General features: G+C 40.7%; 1 protein-coding gene across 3 annotated transcripts in view; it reads right to left on the bottom strand.

The window, feature by feature from the left end:
• The window catches only part of PRELP (proline and arginine rich end leucine rich repeat protein), a 64,499-nt gene that overhangs the window by 26,384 nt on the left and 15,661 nt on the right, over positions 1-22,454 (bottom strand). For 2 of the 3 annotated variants that reach the window (XM_075196042.1, XM_075196040.1), the window contains exon 2: positions 11,877-12,834. In XM_075196042.1, coding sequence (XP_075052143.1) covers positions 11,877-12,825 — 949 coding nt within the window. In that variant the 5' untranslated portion in view covers positions 12,826-12,834. Of the gene's footprint in view, positions 1-11,876; positions 12,835-19,367; positions 19,742-22,454 lie in introns of all 3 variants that reach the window. The other variant, XM_075196041.1, reaches the window with a different exon arrangement.

Genomic DNA, 22,454 nt, shown 5'->3' with positions numbered 1-22,454 from the left:
AGCCTGCAAAGACTGTACGATAAATAGAAATGCCCAAAGCAGCTTTTGTGTTTGGGTGTATACTATTCCCATACACTAATAGTGAAATAGAAAAAAAATCAGCCTGCAAAGACTGTACAATAAATTGAAATGCCCCAAGTGCCTTTTCTCTTTGGGGGTAGATTACACCCTACACTTATAGTAAAAGTTTCAAAAAGATGTTGTCGTCATCATCTTGAGCATCATCCTCACCCTCATCAGTGTGTACATCATCATCACAGACTATTAATTCATCTCCACTGGAATCCGCCATTAGAGAAGTGTCAGTACTTGGATGTATTTGCTGGTAAAGGCCTTCCTCGTGGAAGAGGTAGTTCATTTTGATGAATATCATCTTTTCCACATTTTTTGGAAGTAACCTCCTACGTCGATCACTGACAAGGTTCCCGGCTGTGCTGAATACTCTTTGTGAGTACACACTGGAGGGTGGGCAGCTTAGGTATTGCAAAGCAAGTTTGTACATGGGTTTCCAAATGGCTTGTTTTTCTTCCCAGTACGGAAAGGGACTGTCTGACATTTCCATACCAATTAACTCTTGAAAATAATCCTCCACCATCCTTTGCCCAGTTCAGCGGACAACTTGCAAATGTTAACATCTCGGTCATTTTGAAGGAAAGAATCAATGTAGATCTTAAACCTAGGATCAAGCACAGTCGCCAAAACCTAGTGATCCGACTTCAAGATTTTAATAACTCTTGGATCATTGCGAAGCAAATTAAGTACTTGATCTACAAGGCCAACATACTTTGCGGAATTGCTTTCTTTCATCTCCTCCTTCAGTTTGTCAAGCTGCTTTTCCAATAGTCGAATTAAGGGAATGACTTGGCTCAAGCTAGCAGAGTATGAACTCACTTCACACGTCACAACTTCAAATGGTTTCAGCACCTTGCACAGCACAGAAAGGATTCCCCACTGTGCAACAGTAAAATACATACCCCCTCCTTTCCCAATGTCATGGCTTGTGCAATACGCTTGTATGGCTTTGCGCTGTTCCTCCATCCCCTGAAGCATGAACAGGGTGGAATTGCACCTTGTTCACATCTTGCTTAAGTTGGTGGCAGGGCAAGTTAAATTGTTCTTGGAGCTGCTGCAATCTCCTACATGCTGTGGCAGAATGTCGGAAACGTCCCAAAATTTTACGGGCCACCGAAAGCATCTCCTGCACCTCACGGTTATTTCTCAAGAAACTCTGCACCACCAAGTTTATTGTGTGAGCAAAACAGGGAATGTGATGGAATTCACCCAGCTGTAATGCTCGCACAATATTGTTGGTGTTATCAGAAATAACATATCCTGGGGAGAGTCCAAGTGGCATTAGCCATGTATCAATGACATCCCTTAGTTTTCGTAACAAATTATCAGCTGTATGTCTGTTAGTGAAGCAGGTGATACAAAGAGTAGCCTGCCTGTGACAAATGTTACGTAGTGGTGTACATGCTGCTGCTGTTCCTGCTTGTGAAGGTGAATGACCAACCCAGTGGGCTGTCACAGTAATATAGTCTTTGGTTTGCCCACTTCCACTTGTCCATATATCTGGGGTTAAGTGTACAGTGGGTAGAATGGCATTTTTCAGCCCAATTAGTACATTTTTACGAACGTTTTTGTACAGTTGCGGAATAGCTTTTCGTGAAAAAAGGTGTCGCGATGGAATTTTGTAATGGGGACACAAAACATCAATTAACTGTGAAAAACCAGCTGCGTTTATTGTGGATATTGGACGCAGATCTAACCCTAGCATAGTCGCCATGGCGTCTGTGATCCGCTTTGCGACTGGGTGACTGCTGTCATACTTGCTTCCTCTAGCAAAAGATTGTTTCACAGTTAATTGGTGTAAAGTACTAGTGCTTTTCTCCTTGGGCTGCTTATGGGAGGAAGATTCACCCCCAGCAGCAGCAACAGCAGCAGCAGTGGGACTAACGCTCAAGAATTCTTCAGAGGAGTCAATTATAGTGCAGGAGTCATCGAGCTTTACCAAGTTGGATGCAGGGCTAACTCCGATCACTACTGAGGATATTGATGAAGACGGTGTTGTGGGTGTAGATTGCAGGTGTCGGAATGTAGGTGAGAGAAGGGTCCTAGCTGATGATGAACTGCTTGTTTTTATTTTTTTGCCATAACTTTCAGCTTTTCCCAACACCTTGCCATGAACTCTCGTCAAATGGCGTAACATGGATGAGGTTCCAAGATGGTTAAGGTCCCTCCCTCGACTGACTGTGGCTTTATATACACTATAAATGGCCATACAACTGTTGTCAGGATTTGGGTAGAAATAATTCCACACATAAGAAGTAGCTATTTTGGTCTTATGCCCAGGCATAACAATGGCCTTCTTCTTGCCACGTGCCAGAACTGCTTCCACTGGTGAAGGACTTACACAAACAACCTCATCTTCATCAACATCCTCATTAGCGCCCTCGTCGGCTACACAAATATCCCCCTCATCCTCTTCCAATTCCAATGTGACATCCTCAAATGGTGTGTCACCGGTTACACTCGGGCTGTTCAGGCACACATCAGCAGAAATACTTCTTTATGGGTACACTATCAGAATGGTCACGATTACACATACCACTCCTGGATGGACTCTCCTCAGGGATTGGTGTCATTTCTGATACCTTTTCCTCTAATGCCTTACTGTTTTCTTGCAGCTCGGCTTTCACACGTAACAGTAGTTGTGCACCACTTTTGCACTCCGAATTACTTGGTCTTGCTTGGTCACGAGTGACCTTACAAGAAGAATCTTCAGTAACATTTTTAGATCTCGCACTAATAGAGAAAGGCGAAGGCCTCATTATTTCTTTGTCACTGCGTGTGTAGAATGGCATATTGGCAATTTTTTTTTTATCGCCAGTTAACTTTTCCTCTATTACAGCTCTTTTTCTCTTCAACATGGTAAAAGGTGTTTTTTGGTGTGATTTTTTTCCCTGACTTCAAAAGACTATGTCCTTTTACATAGGCTTTACCAGATGACATACAGGGAAAACTACCATCAGGACTGGTGACAGCAGCTGCTTGCTGATCCTGCTCATATGTGGACTGCTGTGAATGCATTTTAATGACACCCAAAACACTTGTAGTGCAAATTCAGAAATATATAGTACTGGTATATAATAATTTCAACACCAGAAAATAGCTTTTTTCAAAGAGGGGAATATCTGACACCCCAAACACTTGTAGTACAAATTCAGAAATATATAGTGCTGATATATAATCATTTCAGCACCAGAAAATTGCTTTTTTCAAAGAGGGGAATATCTGACACCCCAAGCACTTGTAGTGCAAATTCAGAATGCCGCCCCTGCCTCTGAGCAAGTTAAAATTTGGCACTTCAGAATACTGGACCGCACATACAGTGTTTTGAGATGCTATGTATTTACAGTTAAAGCAGAGAGCACATTAGGAACTCTCTTTAGCACTACATCAGTTTCTGAAGAAGAAAAAAGGTTAGGAAAAGAGTAACGTGCCTGAAAATAGTGTCAGGGCATACTTAAAACACCCTCTGCACACAACTTTGAATTAGAGACAGGAAGTCTAAATGTGTGTGGCTGTGTACACAGAAGAAACCTGTTTATAATTTCTGTGCATGTGATGATTGAATTTTACGATTCAAGATTGTTGATATTTTAGAAGCTATTTTAATGTTTCGGAGAATGTATGCAGAATAACAAACATGTGACTTGTGAATAAGTTTGGCAGCAAGAACACACCTATAAACATTAAAAAGTAAACATGTTCCCATGTTCTATATACACTGTTTAAAATTATAAATAGAACATATAACACAAGGAGAAAAATCAGTTTCAAGTACAACTGTATAGTCTGCAAATGATAGCATTGTGTGGCTTTTAGTTAAGCTTTCAGTCAAAGTAAATACCCTTTTACTGCATAGCATTAGGTTGACTTGTATAGCGCCAATATAATTGCTCTTTGTCCAGGGAAGTCATCACACTTACATTCAGTGTATTATTTTATCTTTTAGTGCCTTGTGGGTTTTGTCAGTATTTTTATGATAATCTGGAATAATCCTTTTTTGCTGAAGTGGTTTTTACAACTGTTGCTTTACTTCTATTACACCTGTAATGTGGTTCATCTTTTATAAGGTCTACCTGTTGATACTTGTACACTGAGTCCATATGGAGCCAAGTTAAGTATAAATGAACTATCAAGTCTGTTTACTTTTTTTATTCTTCCCTTTTTCACTTTATTAATGAATATTGATAATGATGTAAACATGTAATCCAAATACCACTCTAAAAATTTTTGATTTATTAAATATTTTAATTATGAGTAGCCAATTGCATTATACCTGTTTTACATAGGAAGTACTTATATATGCTCACTGTACCCTTGGCCATCCCAGGCAAATGATGAAATGCATTTGGGGTGTGACCTATACTAAGCTGTGTTTTTGTATGGAAACTTGCTGTTCCTTGTTGTTCCTAAACTGTACAAAGTTAAAGTTTGAAATGCGTGACAGATGTGATATACTTTATGCACACCAGTCTCTGATACTGGTAATTGTTCTCACCATGGAAGAGCACTGGGGGCTGACTGGGAGAGAAAGGGAGAGTTATACTATTAATAATCTCTTGTGCTAAAAGTCATAGGTGTCTCTGTAGATTTTGTCCTTCCTACGCCAATTGGTATTCATAATATGCATATGAAAGGTAATTGTGCCATGATCAGTTGGGAATAAAATTCATACATGTGTCTACCATTTTACAATATGTTGGATATTGTGCAATATAAGGAACTTCTATAAAATTCAGAAATCGCTAGATGACTAAAGACATGTATATTATAAATTATAGGGGGGTCTGTCTATACTACACTATATGGAGGGAAGGAGCCTGTGACGAATCGAGTTTGATAACACCTTAACCAGCCTGTCCCTTGTTTCTCACAAAATGTGGATTATGACATGTACTATTTATTGCCCTGGTTTTGTACCCTAGCTCATCAGAATGCAACTGCAGTGTCTAATTATATGTGGATAAGGGGACATTGTAGCTCATTGTAAATATGTATATTGGTTATTGTATATTGTTGATACTGCAGTGAAGCTGTTATTCATTGTTCTTAAAGTGAAGCCAGGTGGGTTATGGGTAAGGATGAGATTCCAGGATATAGGTGAGGGGGCTATAGCTACATTCATTCTCCCCCTCCCTTTGCTACAAGAATAAAGAAACAGCAGGGGACCCTGTGACATCAGGAAGGGGTTAATTTCAGGAGGGGCTGGTTGATATCTGAAGTTGAGGAAGGCCAATTAGTATCCATTGTCCTCCAAAGGACTAGTCCAGAAATTTTGACTTTCTACCTAGCAGGGGAGCTTCTAATGAAGCACAGCTCATCTCCATTCCCCCATCCAACCCCCTGATCCATCACCCACCAATGTTGAAGAGGGAGAGACCCAGGGGTTTGCCCAGGGAGGGGAAAACACTGTGGAAATTTGACCCTAGATATAAGGAGCCACTCCTGGAGGGAGGTGAGATTCATTCTGGGATTTGATGGCTGGAAGCTGCAGGGTGTCTGATTTTTGAGTTGTCGTTCTCTACTAGTGGAATACATCGGCAGATCCATGGGTCGTCAATTCAGGACAGCCAGGTGACTGTAACTGTGGGGGAGCTATACTTATCGACAGGGGGGCTGACTACACTATAGGGGGAGCTACCTATACTAAACTATAGGGAAGGAGGGAGGATATACTAAACTATAGGCGGAGCTGCCTATACTAAACTAGAGGGAGGGAGGGCTATACTAAACCATAGGGAGGGCTGACTATACTAAACTATAGGGTGGCTGCCTATACTAAACTATAAGGGAGGCTGCCTATATTAAACTATAGGGAAGGGGGGTTAATATACTAAACTATAGGGAAGAGGGGCTGACTATGCTAAGTTATAGGCAGGGGGCTGCCTACGCTAAACTATAGTGAGGGGGGCTGCCTATGCTAAACTATAGTGAGGAGGGCTGCCTATGCTAAACTATAGTGAGGAGGGCTGCCTATGCTAAACTATAGGGAGGGGGCTCCCTATGCTAAACTATATGGAGGGGGCTGCACATAGAAAACTATGGGAATGGGAACTGTAAAAATCAGCGTTAAAATTACCGTACTAACGTTAATAATGCGCACTATTACCGTAGTAATTGCGGGTTTTGGATTCCATAGGTACCTCCCTCCCCAGGAGATCCAGAGCCATTGCTCACACAGAAACAGGGGTAGCAGTGTTATTGTCACTTGACAAAAATTGACTGGAAAGGATTGGAAATTAATGTTATTCAGGTTAATAATAATGTTGGGATAAAAAATGAGCCAAATTATATGATTTTAGCAAAAAAAAAAAAGGATCTTAGAAACAAACCAAAACACGCGAGGGCAGTTTTGCCAAAAACAAAACCAAAACACAGGGGTCAGTGAACATCTCTAATTATATCTCACTTTCTAAGCTGCAGTCACTAAAAAATGTATAGCGCCGGTTAGGAGAAGAACAAGCTCATAGTAAAAAGAGTGACAGAACTGTAGGTCTCACCTGTTGGAAGCACTAATATCTCTTATTACAAGCCAACTTCGATTCCACTTTGCATGCACCTAGTAGTGAACAGCAGATACCTACATCTCTCTGAGGTTGTCTACTCTTAGTTTGTCATTTGTCATTTTGCATACACCATTTAATTTGAATGCTGTGTGCAGTATTGGATACATTGCATGTACCTAGGAACCATATGTAGCTAGAAACTATATGATTCTAGACTCCCATGTATTATTGGCACTAAGTCCTGTTCCGAATAGAGATCTAGGAGTAAATGTATCATACTCCGGTTTGTACAAGTTGCTGGAAATCGGCGAGTTGACAGATAAAATTTAAAGCGGAAACTTGCCTTTACAAGGCAGCGCCGCTTTAAATTTCAGCTGTCAACTCACCGATTTCCGGCGACTTGTACAAACCAGAGTATGATACATTTACCCCCATGAGATGGGTGAATTGATTCAACCAATTTCAAAATTCAACTGAATTTCAGTGAATTGGTCCAGATTCGTGTAATATACGCAAATACTAGTTCACAGAAGTGTCGACCGATCACAGGATAGGTGTACTCCTTGAAATGTGCTGGGTAAACCATTTTGGTGCTTCTGTGCAAAACCAAGACATTTGCGATGTTCATCAAGAGCGCTTAATAAATTACCTGCTGCTTTTGGTACCTAGTTATTCTGAGTAGGCTGCATCTTCAGAAATGATTATTAATAGGGACCAGTAGTTTCACATAAAGAAAAGTAAAGTAACAGTAAATAACTACACTGGCACTGTTTTAAAATTACCCATTCCCTCATTGTCTTCTTCACATGTTTATTGTTCTCCTAATCCATAGGGACCTCCTTGTGGGGTATCCATACCCTGCATGGGGTTTATACACAAGTGTTCAATCAGAGCGGCTTTTCCACACTCTAGGCAATCAGAGAAAAGACAGGCCCCTTGGCTGTCACTCTCTTTGTGGCTCCTAATGAGCAGGTTGTTTGACATAAATATTATTTTTTTTCTTTTTTAACCAATGGATTGCTGTTGGATTATTTCAAGAAAGACGATAAGAAGATCCATATATATTAGCAGAGTAATAAAGATTGCAATGTGGAAATGGGTGACTTTTTATTTACTATAAAATATTTTTATTATACATTATTTGATGCACTAATCAGTCTGCCCACCCTCTGATATTCAAAACAATTTTCATTTTGAAGTTACAGTATCCAAGTACTTGTATTGTCTGTTAATCACAGTTTTGTAAGGCAGGTACTTTTACCTCTAGCACTTTTACAAATGGAAAAGATTCCATATAGCTCAGGGGTCATGGAACTTTTTTACCTTTTACCCCCAAATATATTTTGATATGCCGACGTTACCCCCTTGATTTGAAAGGAAGGAAATCATATATTATTTTTATTGGAATTCAAAATTTCTTTGAAAGCTTCAAGTTCAAAACTTGAGGTTTTGGAGAAATGATGTTGCTTCATTTTTGATACGAGAGCATCAAAAATGAATGGGGCATTTTGATGTCAGAGCAATTTGGATACAGTCTTCAGCGTCCAATCGATTTCTCTGCTTTTGTTTTATGTTTGTTAGAGTGGAAAATCCTTGTTTGCAAAGGTAGGTTGTTGCAAAAGGCAGCAACTTCTTGACTGCCTCCTCATGTGCAATTTTGAATGCCTTTGCAGCTGTTGACATCCAAAAATATGACAGATCTGCTTTGTTTTCAAATGCAATACGTGCTTCATTATTGCATCGAAGCTCAAGAAGTGCCTCTGCCAACCCTCAAGGCTCTTCTGGTACAACAGCAATTTCACATTTAAAGGGGTCTACAATCCAACTGGCAGCATTACCCCCAGGAATTTCATTTGTACCCCATTTGGGGTAATTTACCCCTGTTCCATGACCACTGATATAGCTCATATGCTGAAGCGGATTCACTGAAGTGAAGGGGGGACTTTCCTTTACTCTCAAGAGGAAGTGATTATGCCCTGAAGATGCTGTGTCCCTACTTCAATGTATTGGCAGTGATTGTGCTCTGTTAAAGCTAGCTAAACAGCAAGGAGCATGTCTCCTTCACTACAGTACTACAGTGAGATAGTTCAGGAGGAACTAAGCTCTGTTAACACCAAACTTGCCAACTTAGGCAGCAAGCTCTCTGGGAGGGGGCTCCGTCATGGGGGCATGGCTACGTGAATCTCATTTTAGGCTCCGCCCCTCCGCTAAACATTACCAATTTTCGCCTATCACAGCAGGGGATGGGCCCAGGATGACGTGTTTGGTCCCGACTCCACCCACTACACCAACAAAGAGGGCAGGCTACGGGAGGCTGCCCTGCTCTCCCGAGGAGCCAAAAATTTGGGAGTCTCCCGGACATTACGGAAGAGTAGGTAACTATGATTAACACTAACAGAAAAGCGCTAGCTTTAAGTGACATCACCCTAACTGTCAGTGACTTGCTGCTGACTGCTGATCATCATCATCATCCTCACCATTTATTTATATAGCGCCACTGATTACGCAGCGCAGTACAGAGAACTCATTTACATCAGTCCCTGCCCCATTGGAGCTTACAGTCTAAATTCCCTAACATACACACATAGACTAGAGTCAATTTTGATAGCAGCCAATTAACCTACCAGTATGTTTTTGGAGTGTGGGAGGAAACCGGAGCACCCAGAGGAAACAAACACAGGGAGAACATACAAACTCCACACATATAAGGCCATGGTCGGGAATTGAACTCATGACCCCAGCGCTGTGAGGCAGAAGTGCTAACTACTTAGCCACTATGCTGCCCAGATCCACACAATTATAAAATGAATGACAGAAAATCATGTGACAACTGGGCTGCTGATCACTGAATTGCTGAAGGAATTTTAAAATCAAGAATTTGCAACTTTTAAACCAAAATATATATTACTTGCATTAAACAGAACTTTTAGGGTTCATACTCCTCTGGTTATGACCTCTGTGACCTTGGATTTTCTTGTACTAGACAACAGGATTTTCTGAACAACACGATTGAGGGCTATTAGCAGAAATCTATTAGGCAAAAGTATGTTTAATACATGTCTAAGCAACATGCTTCTATTTATCCCTGCAATAGGGAATATACCTTCAGATACAGTGCTAAATCCCTATCTAAGTTGTCCATCTTTTAAATCTGTTGAATTCTCTATTAAATACACTGTAGATGTTTACAACAATTCAATTACAATTTATCAAGGTTGAACTTGACCTGTGTCTTTTTTCAACCTTACTAACGATGGGGGTGATTTAGAGATGACCATAAGTGCAACTATATGTCATAATTTTGTTGCACTATGCATGTGTACTACTGGCGCCGGTATTGTTAGCCGTATGTATCTAACACTCTCGGCCCCTTGTGTTTTGAGAAGTGGAGTGGGTCATTCACGTGAAAGTGCATTAATAGTATGGGCATGAAGATACAAGTTAACTACCCCCCCACGACCCACCAAGATGTGCACAAATTTAGGGCCAGAGTTATGTTTGACTTGTATGTTTCGGCATATTTGTTGCATCTTGGCAAAGTAGGTGTAGGTTCCATATTTAGAGTCGATATATGTCTAACCACAATGCAACTCTAAATACAGGAATATCTATTTAACTTTGATCGTGCATAGTAGTTTACAAACTTACAAGCTACTCCAAAGTTTATAGATACATTTCTATATTGGTCCCCTAGCTTCTACCCAGTATGACATTACATGTTTTGAGTGGTCTGTGATTTCTGTTGCTATGTATAGTACAAGGGCAAATAAGTAATGTATACATTTTAAAAATGCAGAAAACAAATATTATATACTCAAAAATGTGGAGCCAGAAACCTTTCAAGGCCCAGTGGAGTAAGTGTCTCTATCCCAATGGGAGGAATGAATTCAGCACTATTGTGTGGTTCATCAACCCGAACAGTATCTAATCTGGGGAAGGTAGCAGGAATCAGGAACTGAATTGCTATATCAGGCCCACCAACTTAAATTTTTTTTTACAGTATGATCACAATTTAAAGTGAATTACATTTATGACATTCACCACAAAATTAGTGTGATAAATTAGAAAATGTGGCATTTTGTTCTAGCAGCAGTTATATAGAAATAATTCACTGCAATGTGGATCAGATGCTAAGGCTGCAGATCGTCCTCCTCAGCATGGCATAGGTTACCGGATGCCATTGGAGCCAGGTTGTGGTGGGGTACCTGTCAGCAGCAGTGACGTAGACTGCTCTGATCTTCCTATGTGCGATTCTTTCCCCAGTTCCTGCTCTGATTATATAGTGCAGGAAGCACTGAAGACACAGGTTTATAGCATCTCAAAATCCAAGTACTATAGGGATTACTCAGAGTATTAGCAGTGACACATTTGTTACACCTTGTACCTGTTTATTTATGGAGCAATCTTTCAATTTTAGCTTGTACCAAGGGAGTCTCATGGATAAAAGTAGAGATAGTTGTGTATTCACCTGAATTTTTTCTTGTAGAGCCCCAGAATAGTGGTGTTCAACATCATATTTTCTAGCATATCAGGACAACTACTGTCTGTCTTCTGTTATATTTTCCTTAAAACTTACCACAGGGGGGAGCACTTAGACACGCATGTCTCCAAACACACATCTCGCCCAAAGTATAAACATCTGCTGACAGCCACAAGGTTCACTTTCCTTCAGATGTGTGCAAAATGACATATGTACATAAAAATCCCACAAAAACTCACATTCAACCTCAACTTTGGTACTATTCCAAGATGAAGGGATGTACACCATTTTCAGTGTGCACAAGCTCTCTTACATTTCTGAATTAGCCATGCAGTAAAGCACCTGTTTTCATGCAGATCTACAAAGAAAGCTATGCTTTGATACCTTACGCTTTCTCCATTGCACAAGTGTACTTTCACTAGCAAACTAAACTATAAGTAATTAGATAATTTGCTCCAACTGTACATGTAAGTCGCAAATCTGAGCAGTCTTGTGTGGCTTATCTGTAACTTATGCAACGTTTAACTACTAAATGAGTTGTCAAATGAATACTATGGTAGGAGACGCGGGAAGTGACCTCACCAGGAAGAGACTGCACAGAAATGTCATATTAATTATACTGTATTGCAATTTAGAACATACTTAAAAGGCTCAGCTACAAAAATGTTGTTGGAAGAGCAATTTCCACATGTTGTCACTGATGTACCTACAAGTGCACCTATGACAATTATTTTATTTGCCCATATTACTTTGTAACCATAATTATGATTATGTGTCTAATAATACCATAAGAATCAAAAACAAGCACATGCTCTACTCACTTTCAATTATATTGTCATTTAGGTAGAGATGTTCCAGCGTAGGGTTAATGGATGGGACCACAGTAAACTTGTTATGTGATAGTTGAAGGACCAAGAGGCTAGATATGTTGAAGATGTTTTTAGGAAGTCCTTTTTCAGACAACTGGTTGTAGTTGAGCCTTAGGAAAGATAAATTGTGAAGATCTTTAAAGTAGTCAGGGGGAATTTCTTCTATATTATTCCTGTCAAGAAACAGCTGATTCACAGTCTCGGGCACAGTGGGAGGCATTTTCCGCAGGATATTGTGAGCCAAATTCAGCTGAATAAGGTTCTTCAGACCCTTAAATGTATTCTTGTTAAAGACCCCATCACTTAGCTTGTTGTGATGCAAGTCCAGCAAAATCAGGTGGTCCATTTTAGTGAAAATTCCGGCAGGTATTTTGGAGATCTGATTGCGGCTGAGACGAAGTTGCTCTAGCCGTGGAGGCAGATAAGATGGTACCTCCTTTAGTTGGTTCTTCTCCATATATAAATAGGTCAGATTTGTCATCTTCTCCAGGATTTTTTTCTCTACTTTCTTAATGCGGTTGTTGTCAAGATTGATCCACTGAACCTCAGTGGCATTCTTGAAAGCCTCCTCTGGCAGATCAACAATGAAGTTATTTTGCAGGTAAACATACCTGGCACGAGAAGGGAGAGTTGGTACTTGGCGCAAATTGCGACTGTCACAGTAAATCGTTGAAGGAAAATCTGCAGGGCAGTAGCATTCACGAGGACAATCAGGAAAAACTGATGGAGGTCCTGGTGGAAGTGGAGGTGGTATCTCTGTGGGCTCCACAGGTTCTTTCGCAGGTGGGGTTGGTCTCTTAGTTGGACGCACTACTGTGGGACGAGGTTTACGCCTCTGACTACTCACTTCAATGACTAAAATTAGGACCAAAGGTAAAAGTGAAAGGGCCCAAGTTCTCATAGTCACCTCCTGCAAAAAAAAAATAAAAAAGAATTAATTATAAACATGTAAAACAAACATTTTGTTGTTTATTCTAATATGAGTTATGAATAGATTTAAAATAAATTTAAATTGAAATCAAATTAAATCCTTTTAATTTGATTTTCCTTACTTTAAATCATTCAAAACTATGATGAGTTTGTGAAAAGGAAATATTTCCATAAGCAGGAATAGCTTCTTTATCCAATCTACAGCTGTTTACACTTAAAAATGTTGTTATATTTTAGAAACACATTGCTATATTCATTTACTGTTTTGTATAATGTACCAATGCTACACACTATAGATGCAGAGATGAATTTCTGTCAATGGCAAGTATAAAATGTAGAATGAAGCCTATGAATTTCCTAGGAACCAGTGATGCCAAGATTTCATTTTGTAGGACTAAATATATGAATGGGCTAGAAGGAGTGGAATACAGTACATAAAGGTGTTCCTGATTTAACAGTATTACACAGAGCTTTTTATCTCTCTGAAAGGTCTCATTACTAAACTATTGAGGAGTTGTGATAATAGGACCCTGACCTCTACTATCAGTAGGACATGTTTTGCTCAGCTAGACATATTTTATATAGGAAGAGCATTAATTTGCACACCTAAACTAAAGTAAATGAAATATCATAATGTAAAGTTGTAATAAATTAAGGAAAGGCAGCCTTGATGTTCCCTTACTGACATGAGTGATACTGTCATCATCATCATCTATTTATAGAGCGCCGCTTATTCCCCAGCGCTGCAGAGAGAACTCACTCACATCAGTCCCTGCAGATCACAGTCAAAATTCACTAACATACATACACACACACATACACACACACACACACACACACACACACACACACACACACACACACAGACAGACTAGGGCCAATTTGATAGCATCTAATTAACCTACTATCATGTTTTTGGAGTGTGGGGGATTCAGTCCATCGTTGGTGGGGGAGCTGGAACGAAAAAAAAAAGAAAGAATCATACTCACGTGACCGCGGCGCGGCTCCGCGTCCCTCTTCTCCTCTCTGCTCCATTCACACTGACTGCCGGGCGTGACATCATCAAGTCATGCCCGACAGTCAGTCAGTGAGGAGCGCCAGACAAGACCAGAAGAAAGAAGAGAATACAGAAGAGAAGAAAAGAAAGAAGCTAACAAAAGGTAAGTAAAGAAACGGAGAGGCAAGGGGAGGGAAACAGAAAGGGACAGTGCTATAAAGAAGAGGGAGTAAAAAAACAGGGGAGAGAGGCTGAGAGTAAAAAAAAAAAGGGGAGAGAAGCCCTAATTCAAAAAAAAAAGGGGAGAGAAGCACTAATTAAAAAAAAGGGGAGAAAAGCACTAATTAAAAAAAAAGGGGAGAGAGGCACTGATTAAAAAAAAGGGGAGAGAAGCACTGATTAAAAAAAAGGGGGAGAGAAGCACTAATTAAAAAAAAAGGGGAGAGAAGCACTAATTAAAAAAAAAAAGAGGAGAGAAACACTAATTAAAAAAAAAGGGGAGAGAAGCACTGATTAAAAAAAAAGGGGAGAGAAGCACTGATTAAAAAAAAAAAAGGGGAGAGGCACAGAGTGAAAAAGAAGGGGGGAAAGCAGCATGGAGGGCGCAGTGTGAGCATAAGGGGGCACAGTGTAGTTATGATGAAGGGGCACAGTATTGTGTGTGTGATGGCACAGGGGGCTTGTTGCAATGTAGTGTGTGGGAGGTAGGTGGTGGCTTATTATTGGGCGCTATTAATTTAAGATGGGGTGGTTTGGGGGCTATTGAATATGGGGGTGAGTTTAGGGAGAATGAGGTCTATTTATTAAATGTGACTATGAGTTATTTAATAGCTGTGATGATTGCGGGAAATAGGTATTGCTGTTTGCAGGAAGGGAATAGGTTTATTTATTAAATGTGAATACTATTATTTTAATGTTGGGGCTGGAGGAAGGCCTAATTATTAATCGTGGATGCTATTGATTTAACGCCGGGGCTGGCTGTAATTTTCTAAATGTAGCCATTTTTTTTCCAAATAGGTCCTTCAACATTCCAGGATCCGGACAAGCTGCAACTAAAGAAAGCCACAGGTGGAGAAAGCCACAGGTGTAGAAAGTGAGAAGAACAGGTAGGAGAGAGCAGCACAGTGTGTGAAATGTTTTGATTCTAGTAGGGACAATACCAATTTTTGGTGAATGTTTTGCCCAATGTAAGGTGCAGGCCAAGACTGAACTCTCTGTGTACACACTGCATTCTTTCTATACTACACTGTGGTGCTAGATGTCCTGAAAGTCAGGAGTACTTGGACATGTGATGCTCCGGCGAATTGAGAGCCTAGTGATTTTTATGTTAGCCACACCCCAATGGTGCATTTGCCACGCCCCCAAATGCATGACTACACCCCCGAAAACTTTTGCCTCACAAATTTTTTTTGCATGCTCGACTATAAGGGGGGCCCCATGAATTTGTTGTACTGGGGCCCTGAATTCCCCCTGGGAGAACGAATCCCATGCAAGCACGGGGAGAACATACAAACTTCGCACATATAAGACCATGGTCAGAAATCAAACTCATGACCCCTGTGCTGTGAGGCAGAAGTGTTAACCACTAAACATTGCTGCCCACAAACTATAATTGCCAACATTTTTAAATAATTTATTTACAGGTCAATTTAAGCTTATCATGAACGCACAATCTCACTAAACCTTGAAGCGGTACAATCCTCGTTAATACATGCATAGTGAACTTGGTTATTAGGTAGTTGCTTTGTGATTTAAAATACTCCTTCAATAAATATTCACTCATAAAGCCCGTAGAATAATTATAGAAGGTAAGAACTACATCTAACTTAGAGAATTAGAGCAGTTGCTTAATATTTAAAAAGGGTTTCCAAGACCACACATTACAAGCTTTATAACATGGGACGGTCCCTGGAAATTATGATTATGCATGTACACTATCAGAGGAGCAGTGCTCTAGGAGAAAGGAAGGACAAATTCAAATTAACTAAAACGTGGTGCAAATATGATATTAGGCAGAACTTCGAGATAAGGTTTTTACTTTTACACATTAGTGTTTTATTGATGGGCCTAAAGTCAGTAAAACCTCATGCAGATGGTCTGCAGAAGTTGACCATAAAAATGCATAATGTGGGCATGTGTGCGTTGTCCAGTAAAATAGGGACAACACGACACAAAATGTACAGTGAACACTTATCTGTTGGATTTAATAAATGACCCCATTACTTGTACCGGCCAAGCAAACGTTCTTTCATTTTTTTTTTTAAACAATATAGTCACTGGGGACTATATTCAATCCAGTAACCTATGCCAAAAATAAAACAAGTGTGTTTCTTATAAACAGAACATATCTAAAGTTAGATTTAAAAAAGCCACGTAGTTTTTACACATTATATGTGAAGATCTGGCAGCCTTGATTCTCAGGAAAGTCAAGAAAAGTAATGTAAACAAACAAGCAAGAAGATAATTTGACAGTGCAAGTGAGGGGGTGTTCGTCACTTGGAGAAGTTAGTTTCCTGCTCAGGCCTATTAAGAAGAACATTTTGACAGAATATGATCCTTTGTGGTTGATTCTGGAGATGAAAGCAAATTAAGGCACATCTGCAGGTTTAATCAAAGCCACATTTTCTTCCTCATTTATAATCAACGTTTCATTTCCTTTTAATGTGCAAACACCTATACTATACTTATTAACCCTTTTGTTTGTTTACTTCTTTGTTACATGGTTTTAACTTGAGAAATAATGAAGTCAAATTTGTGTTATGACAAAGCTACTATAAATAAATAAATAAACAACAACCTGTATACATATATATTGTCCTGTCATCCTTTCCATTTGAACTATTGCAGGAAAGCAGATTCCCATTTTGTTTTTAAATAGATAAACAACAAATGTGGAGGTGTTTGTATTTCATTACATTTTACATGGAAAATGTGACTTCACAATGAGTAATAACAGTTTCATAACACTAGTCTCTCTTGTGTATACGACCTTATTACATTATCACAAGCCTAAATATACTTACTTGTAAACATCAGACGTATGTCTAGCAAATATACTACCATTTTTGAGCTACATCCGACTCAACATATGTACAAAAGTATACTCTTTTATATGTATCTTTCTCTATGTATGTTTGGACAGCAGATTATAGATAATCACGACAATATAAAGACTACAAATCAATCTCCAGAGACCTAGATGTTCCAGTTTCCACTGTGTGCAATGTGATTAGGAAGCTTAAAGTCCATGGCACTGTAGCCAACCTCCCTAGGAAGAGAAAACTTGATTGAAGATTGGAACGCAGGGTTGTTTGAATGGTAGAGAAATCTATTCGATCAATTGCCAAACAGATTCAAGGTCACTTTCATAGACAAAGTATGATGGTTTTAACCCATATAAATCATTGTTCACTGCTGAGAGAAAGAGACACAAGAAAGCCTGACTGGAGTTTTCCAAAATACACCTGAACAAGCCAAATACCTTCTGGGAGAATGTCCTGTGAACAGATGAGACCAAACTAGAGCTTACTAGTAAAGCAGATCATCTCTATGTTTACAGAAAGAAAAATGAAAAGAACACCTTCCCTACAATCAAACATGATGTTTTTCAGTTGCTGTCAGCGTCGGACTGGCCCAGCGGGCTAACGGTGAAATCACACCCCCTTTTACCTGTGGGCGGAGCTTACCTGGAGGCCCGTTGTCCTCACGACGGTCCTATCCGGCGTCCCCGCTGCTCAATTGACAGCCAGTCATCTTTTAATTGCGATTGCAGCTGCGATCATGTGACCCGCCCCCTCCCCCTGTCAGCTGATGTTCCCACGCCGCTGAAGAAGGGAGAAGGAGCAGAGAGCCTGCCCTGCAGCAATCAACATATCGGTAAGTATATTCTTTAACCATTTGTTTATACTATATATATATATATATATATATATATATATATATATATATATATATATATATATAGTTAGTTAGTGTGTGTGTGTGTGAATTGGGGACAATTGTGTGGCATAACATTTGGGGGACTACTGGGTGGCATAACATTGGGGGAGCTATGTGGCGTAACATTTGGGGCACTACTGGGTGGCATAACATTGTTTTGGGGGCACTACTATGTGGCATACGGGGGCTGCCTATCTATACTAAACTATAGGGGGGCTGACTATACTAAACTATAGTGAGGGGGGCTGCCTATGCTAAACTATAGTGAGGGGGGCTGCACAGAGAACACTATAGGGAGAGGGTGATGGGACCTTTAAAGTTTGGGTCTATAATTGAATGTGGGGCTGAGTGTGGGAAGGAGGGCTATATATTAAATGTGAATATTAATTAATGCTAGGAATGGTCGTGGGAAATGGATGTATTAAACGTAAATGCTATTAATTTATTGCTGGGGCTGTTTGGAGGGAGGGTAATAGGTTTATTTATTAAATGGAAATACTATTAATTTAATGTTGGGGTTGGTTGGAGGGAAATAGATCTATTTATCAAATGTGAGCACTATTACTTTAATTTTGAGGCTGGAGAGAGACCAATTATTAAATGTGGGTGCTGTTGATTTAATATCAGGGATGGTTGGCATTTCTAAATGTACCCATTATTTTTTCCAAATAGGGCCCTCAACATTCCAGGATCCAGACAAGCCGCAACTAAAGAAACCAGCAGCCACAGGTGGTAAAAGTGACAACAACAGGTAGGACAGTCTGTCAAATGTTCTGAGTCTAGTGCAGGCTGGGCTATCCTGTGGTACTCCAGGTGTTGTGAAACTACAAGTCCCAGCATACCCTTACAGCAATAAGCTGCTATATATTGGCAAAGCATGCTGGGGCTTGTAGTTTCACAACACCTGGAGTACCACAGGTTAGCCAAGCCTGGTCTAGTGGGACAATCCTGATTTTTGGTGACTGTTCTGCCCAATCTAAGGGGCAGGTCAAGACTGTGTATTCTTTATACACACACTGTATGCTTTATATACTACACTAAGGTGCTAGCTGTCCTTCGTGGACTGACCACTCCCCCTCTAGTGTCAGGTCCCGCCTCTATGATGGCTGACCACACACCCTCTGGTGGGCCCCTAGTGTTGCAGTCCCTCGTGGGCCCTTCATGCCCCAGTCCGACACTGGTTGCTGTGCTACATCTGGCACTAGATGTCTTGAAAGTATGCATAGTATCATGAAATCTGAAGATTACCAGGCCCTTTTGGAGTGCAATGTTGAACCCAGTGCCAGAAAGCTTTGTGTCCTTCGAAGGTCATGTGTCTTCCAGCAGGATAATGACAACATACACCCTTCAATAAGCACACAAGAGGGGTTCTAGACAAGATGCTGGACTGTTCTGAAGTGGCCACCAATGAGTCCAGATCTAAATCCAACAGAACACCTGTGGAGAAATCTGAAGACAGCAGTTGGGAGAAGGCATTCATCAAACCTGGGAGAACTGGGGCAGTTTGTACAAGAAACTGCCAGTAGATGTAACAAATTTACTGGATATACTACTAATCTTGATTAGCGCTGGCTTACCTGAGATGCGGAGTCTAACAATCTTCACGGTGTTCACCAAGATCCGCTGGAAGGCGGGATGGGCTTCGCTGCCAGGAGTCGCAGGTTACGGTCCCCAGGTTTGCCTCAAGATGTAGTTCAGTGAAGTAGGAGCAGGAGAAGCGTAGTCGGACGGGCCGGGTCAGAACACAGGAAGGCAACGTGGACAGAATCAGGAGGCAGGCTCGGAGTAAATCAGGCAGGGTCGGTACACGGGTCACCAGAATAATGGAGTAGTCTGCAAGCCGGATCGGTACACAGGGTCACCAGAATAACGGAGTAGTCAGCAAGCCGGGTTGGTACACAGGGTCACCAGAATAACGGAGTAGTCAGCAAGCTGGGTCGGTACACAGGGGCTGGAGAGGCAGAATCGTCAGACAGGCAGAAATCGGTACACAGCAATCAACAGGAGGTTAGGGAGCACAGGAATTAGAGATGGTCACTGACCCCCGTGTTTTGGTTTTGGATTCGGTTTTGGATCTGGATTACCGTCGTGTTTTGGTTTTGGTTTTGGTTTTGCAAAACCTCCATTGCGTGTTTTGGTTTTGGTTTTGGTTTTGTTTGGTTTTGTTTTGCTATTTTTTGGGAAAATCCATGTTTTTGGGCCTAAATTAACCCAATTTAGTGCTCCAACTGTTTTAGAGACAAGTAATCTAATTGTTGAGGTAATAAATCATCCCAAAAAACAGTTTAATTCTTCGTTGGTAGGCCTATTCTACACACAAAACAGATTGTCTTCCTCTCCATCTATGCATATTGGCAATGCAGCCATCGTCTTTGAATGTATATTACACCCTACACTTATAGTTAAATATGTAAAGAAATGGAAAAAGCCAGTTTGGTTTCTGTCTCTCAAGGCCCCCCTCCACTTGTATAAAATACCAAAAAATTCAGCCATTATAGACTGTACAATATTAATTGACATGGAGAAAGCCAGTTTGGTTTCTGTCTCTCAAGGCCCCCCTCCACTTGTATAAAATACCCAAAAATTCAGCCATTATAGACTGTACAATATTAATTGACATGGAGAAAGCCAGTTTGGTTTCTGTCTCTCTAGGCCCCCCTCCACTTGTATAAAATACTAAAAAATTCAGCCATTATAGACTGTACAATATTAATTGACATGGAGAAAGCCAGTTTGGTTTCTGTCTCTCTAGGCCCCCCTCCACTTGTATAAAATACTAAAAAATTCAGCCATTATAGACTGTACAATATTAATTGACATGGAGAAAGCCAGTTTGGTTTCTGTCTCTCTAGGCCCCCCTCCACTTGTATAAAATACTAAAAAATTCAGCCATTATAGACTGTACAATATTAATTGACATGGAGAAAGCCAGTTTGGTTTCTGTCTCTCTAGGCCCCCCTCCACTTGTATAAAATACTAAAAAATTCAGCCATTATAGACTGTACAATATTATGAAAAATGGACAAAGCCAGTTTAGGGTCACTCTGTCTATGACACCCTACCCTTAAGGATAAATTGCCCTAACAGCAGCCTTTCAAGATGGTATGTGATATGGAAATGCCACAAGTCCCTTTCCTCTTTGGGGGTAGATTGCACCCTACACTTACATAGAAAGTTTTAAAAAGATGTTATCGGCATCATCTTCAGCTTCATCCTCACCCTCATCAGTGTTATCGTCATCATCACAGACTATCAATTCATCGCCGCTTGAATCCGCCATTAGAGAACAGTCAGTGCTTGCATGTCTTGGATGGTGAAGGCCTTCCTCGTGGAAGATGTAGTTCATTTTTATAAACATCATTTTCTCCACATTTTTGGGAAGTAACCTTCTACGGCGATCACTGACTAAGTTCCCTGCTGTGCTGAACACTCGTTCAGAGTACACACTGGAGGGTGGGCAGCTTAGGTATTGCAAAGCAAGTTTGTACATGGGTTTCCAAATAGCTTGCTTTTCTTCCCAGTAAGGAAAGGGACTGTCTGACATGTCCATATCAACTACCTCTTGAAAGTAATCCTCCACCATCCTTTGCATGTTTATACTCATATTGGATGGACTTATGGGCAAAGTGACACTTTTTTTTGAAAAATCCTTCAAACCAGCCCAGATGTTAAATTGTTCTCGTCTGCCCCCTGTGTCTTCCCTGCTTCTTTTTTGGAAATTTAATTTTTTACGAGCAACAGCTTGAGAAAGTGAAGGAGGACACGTCGTCAAGCCGAGGCCCAGTTCAGCGGCCAACTTGCTGAGCAATAGCTCCTTGCAAAAGTTCACATCTCGCTCATTTACAAGTAAAGACTCAATGTAGGTTTTAAACCTTGGATCAAGCACAGTGGCCAAAACGTACTGATCCGAGTTCAAGATCTTAATAACTCGAGGATCATTGTGAAGCGAATTAAGTACTTGATCGACAAGGCCAACATACTTTGCTGAATTGCTTGCTTTCAGCTCCTCCTTCATTTTCTCAAGCTGCTTTTCCAATAGTCTAATTAAAGGAATGACTTGGCTCAAACTAGCAGAGTCTGCACTGACCTCACATGTCACAACTTCAAATGGTTTCAGCACCTTGCACAGCACTGAAAGGATTCCCCACTGTGCAAGAGTGAAATACATCCCCCCTCCTTTCCCAATGTCATGACTTGTGCAATATGCTTGGATGGCTTTGCGCTGTTCCTCCATCCTCTGAAGCATGTACAGGGTGGAATTCCACCGAGTTACCACCTCTTGCTTAAGTTGGTGGCAGGGCAAGTTAAACTGCTCTTGGAGCTGCTGTAATCTCCTACATGCTGTGGCTGAATGCCTGAAATGGCCTGAAATTTTACGGGCCACCGAAAGCATCTCCTGCACCTCACGGTTGTTTCGTAGGAAGCTCTGCACCACCAAGTTGATGGTGTGAGCAAAACAGGGAATATGTTGGAAATCACCCAGCTGTAATGCTCGCACTATATTGTTGGCGTTATCTGAAATGACATACCCTGGGGAGAGTCCGAGTGGTATAAGCCATGCATCAATCACATCTCTCAGTTTGCGTAACAAATTGTCAGCCGTATGCCTGTTAGTGAAGCCGGTGATACAAAGAGTGGCCTGCCTGTGACAAATGTTACGTAGT

Source organism: Mixophyes fleayi, chromosome 2 (genome assembly GCF_038048845.1).
Source record: "Mixophyes fleayi isolate aMixFle1 chromosome 2, aMixFle1.hap1, whole genome shotgun sequence".
NCBI classification, from domain to species: Eukaryota; Metazoa; Chordata; class Amphibia; order Anura; family Limnodynastidae; genus Mixophyes; species Mixophyes fleayi.
Note: the sequence above shows the minus strand (reverse complement) of the source record. Positions and strands in the feature narration are given on the sequence as shown.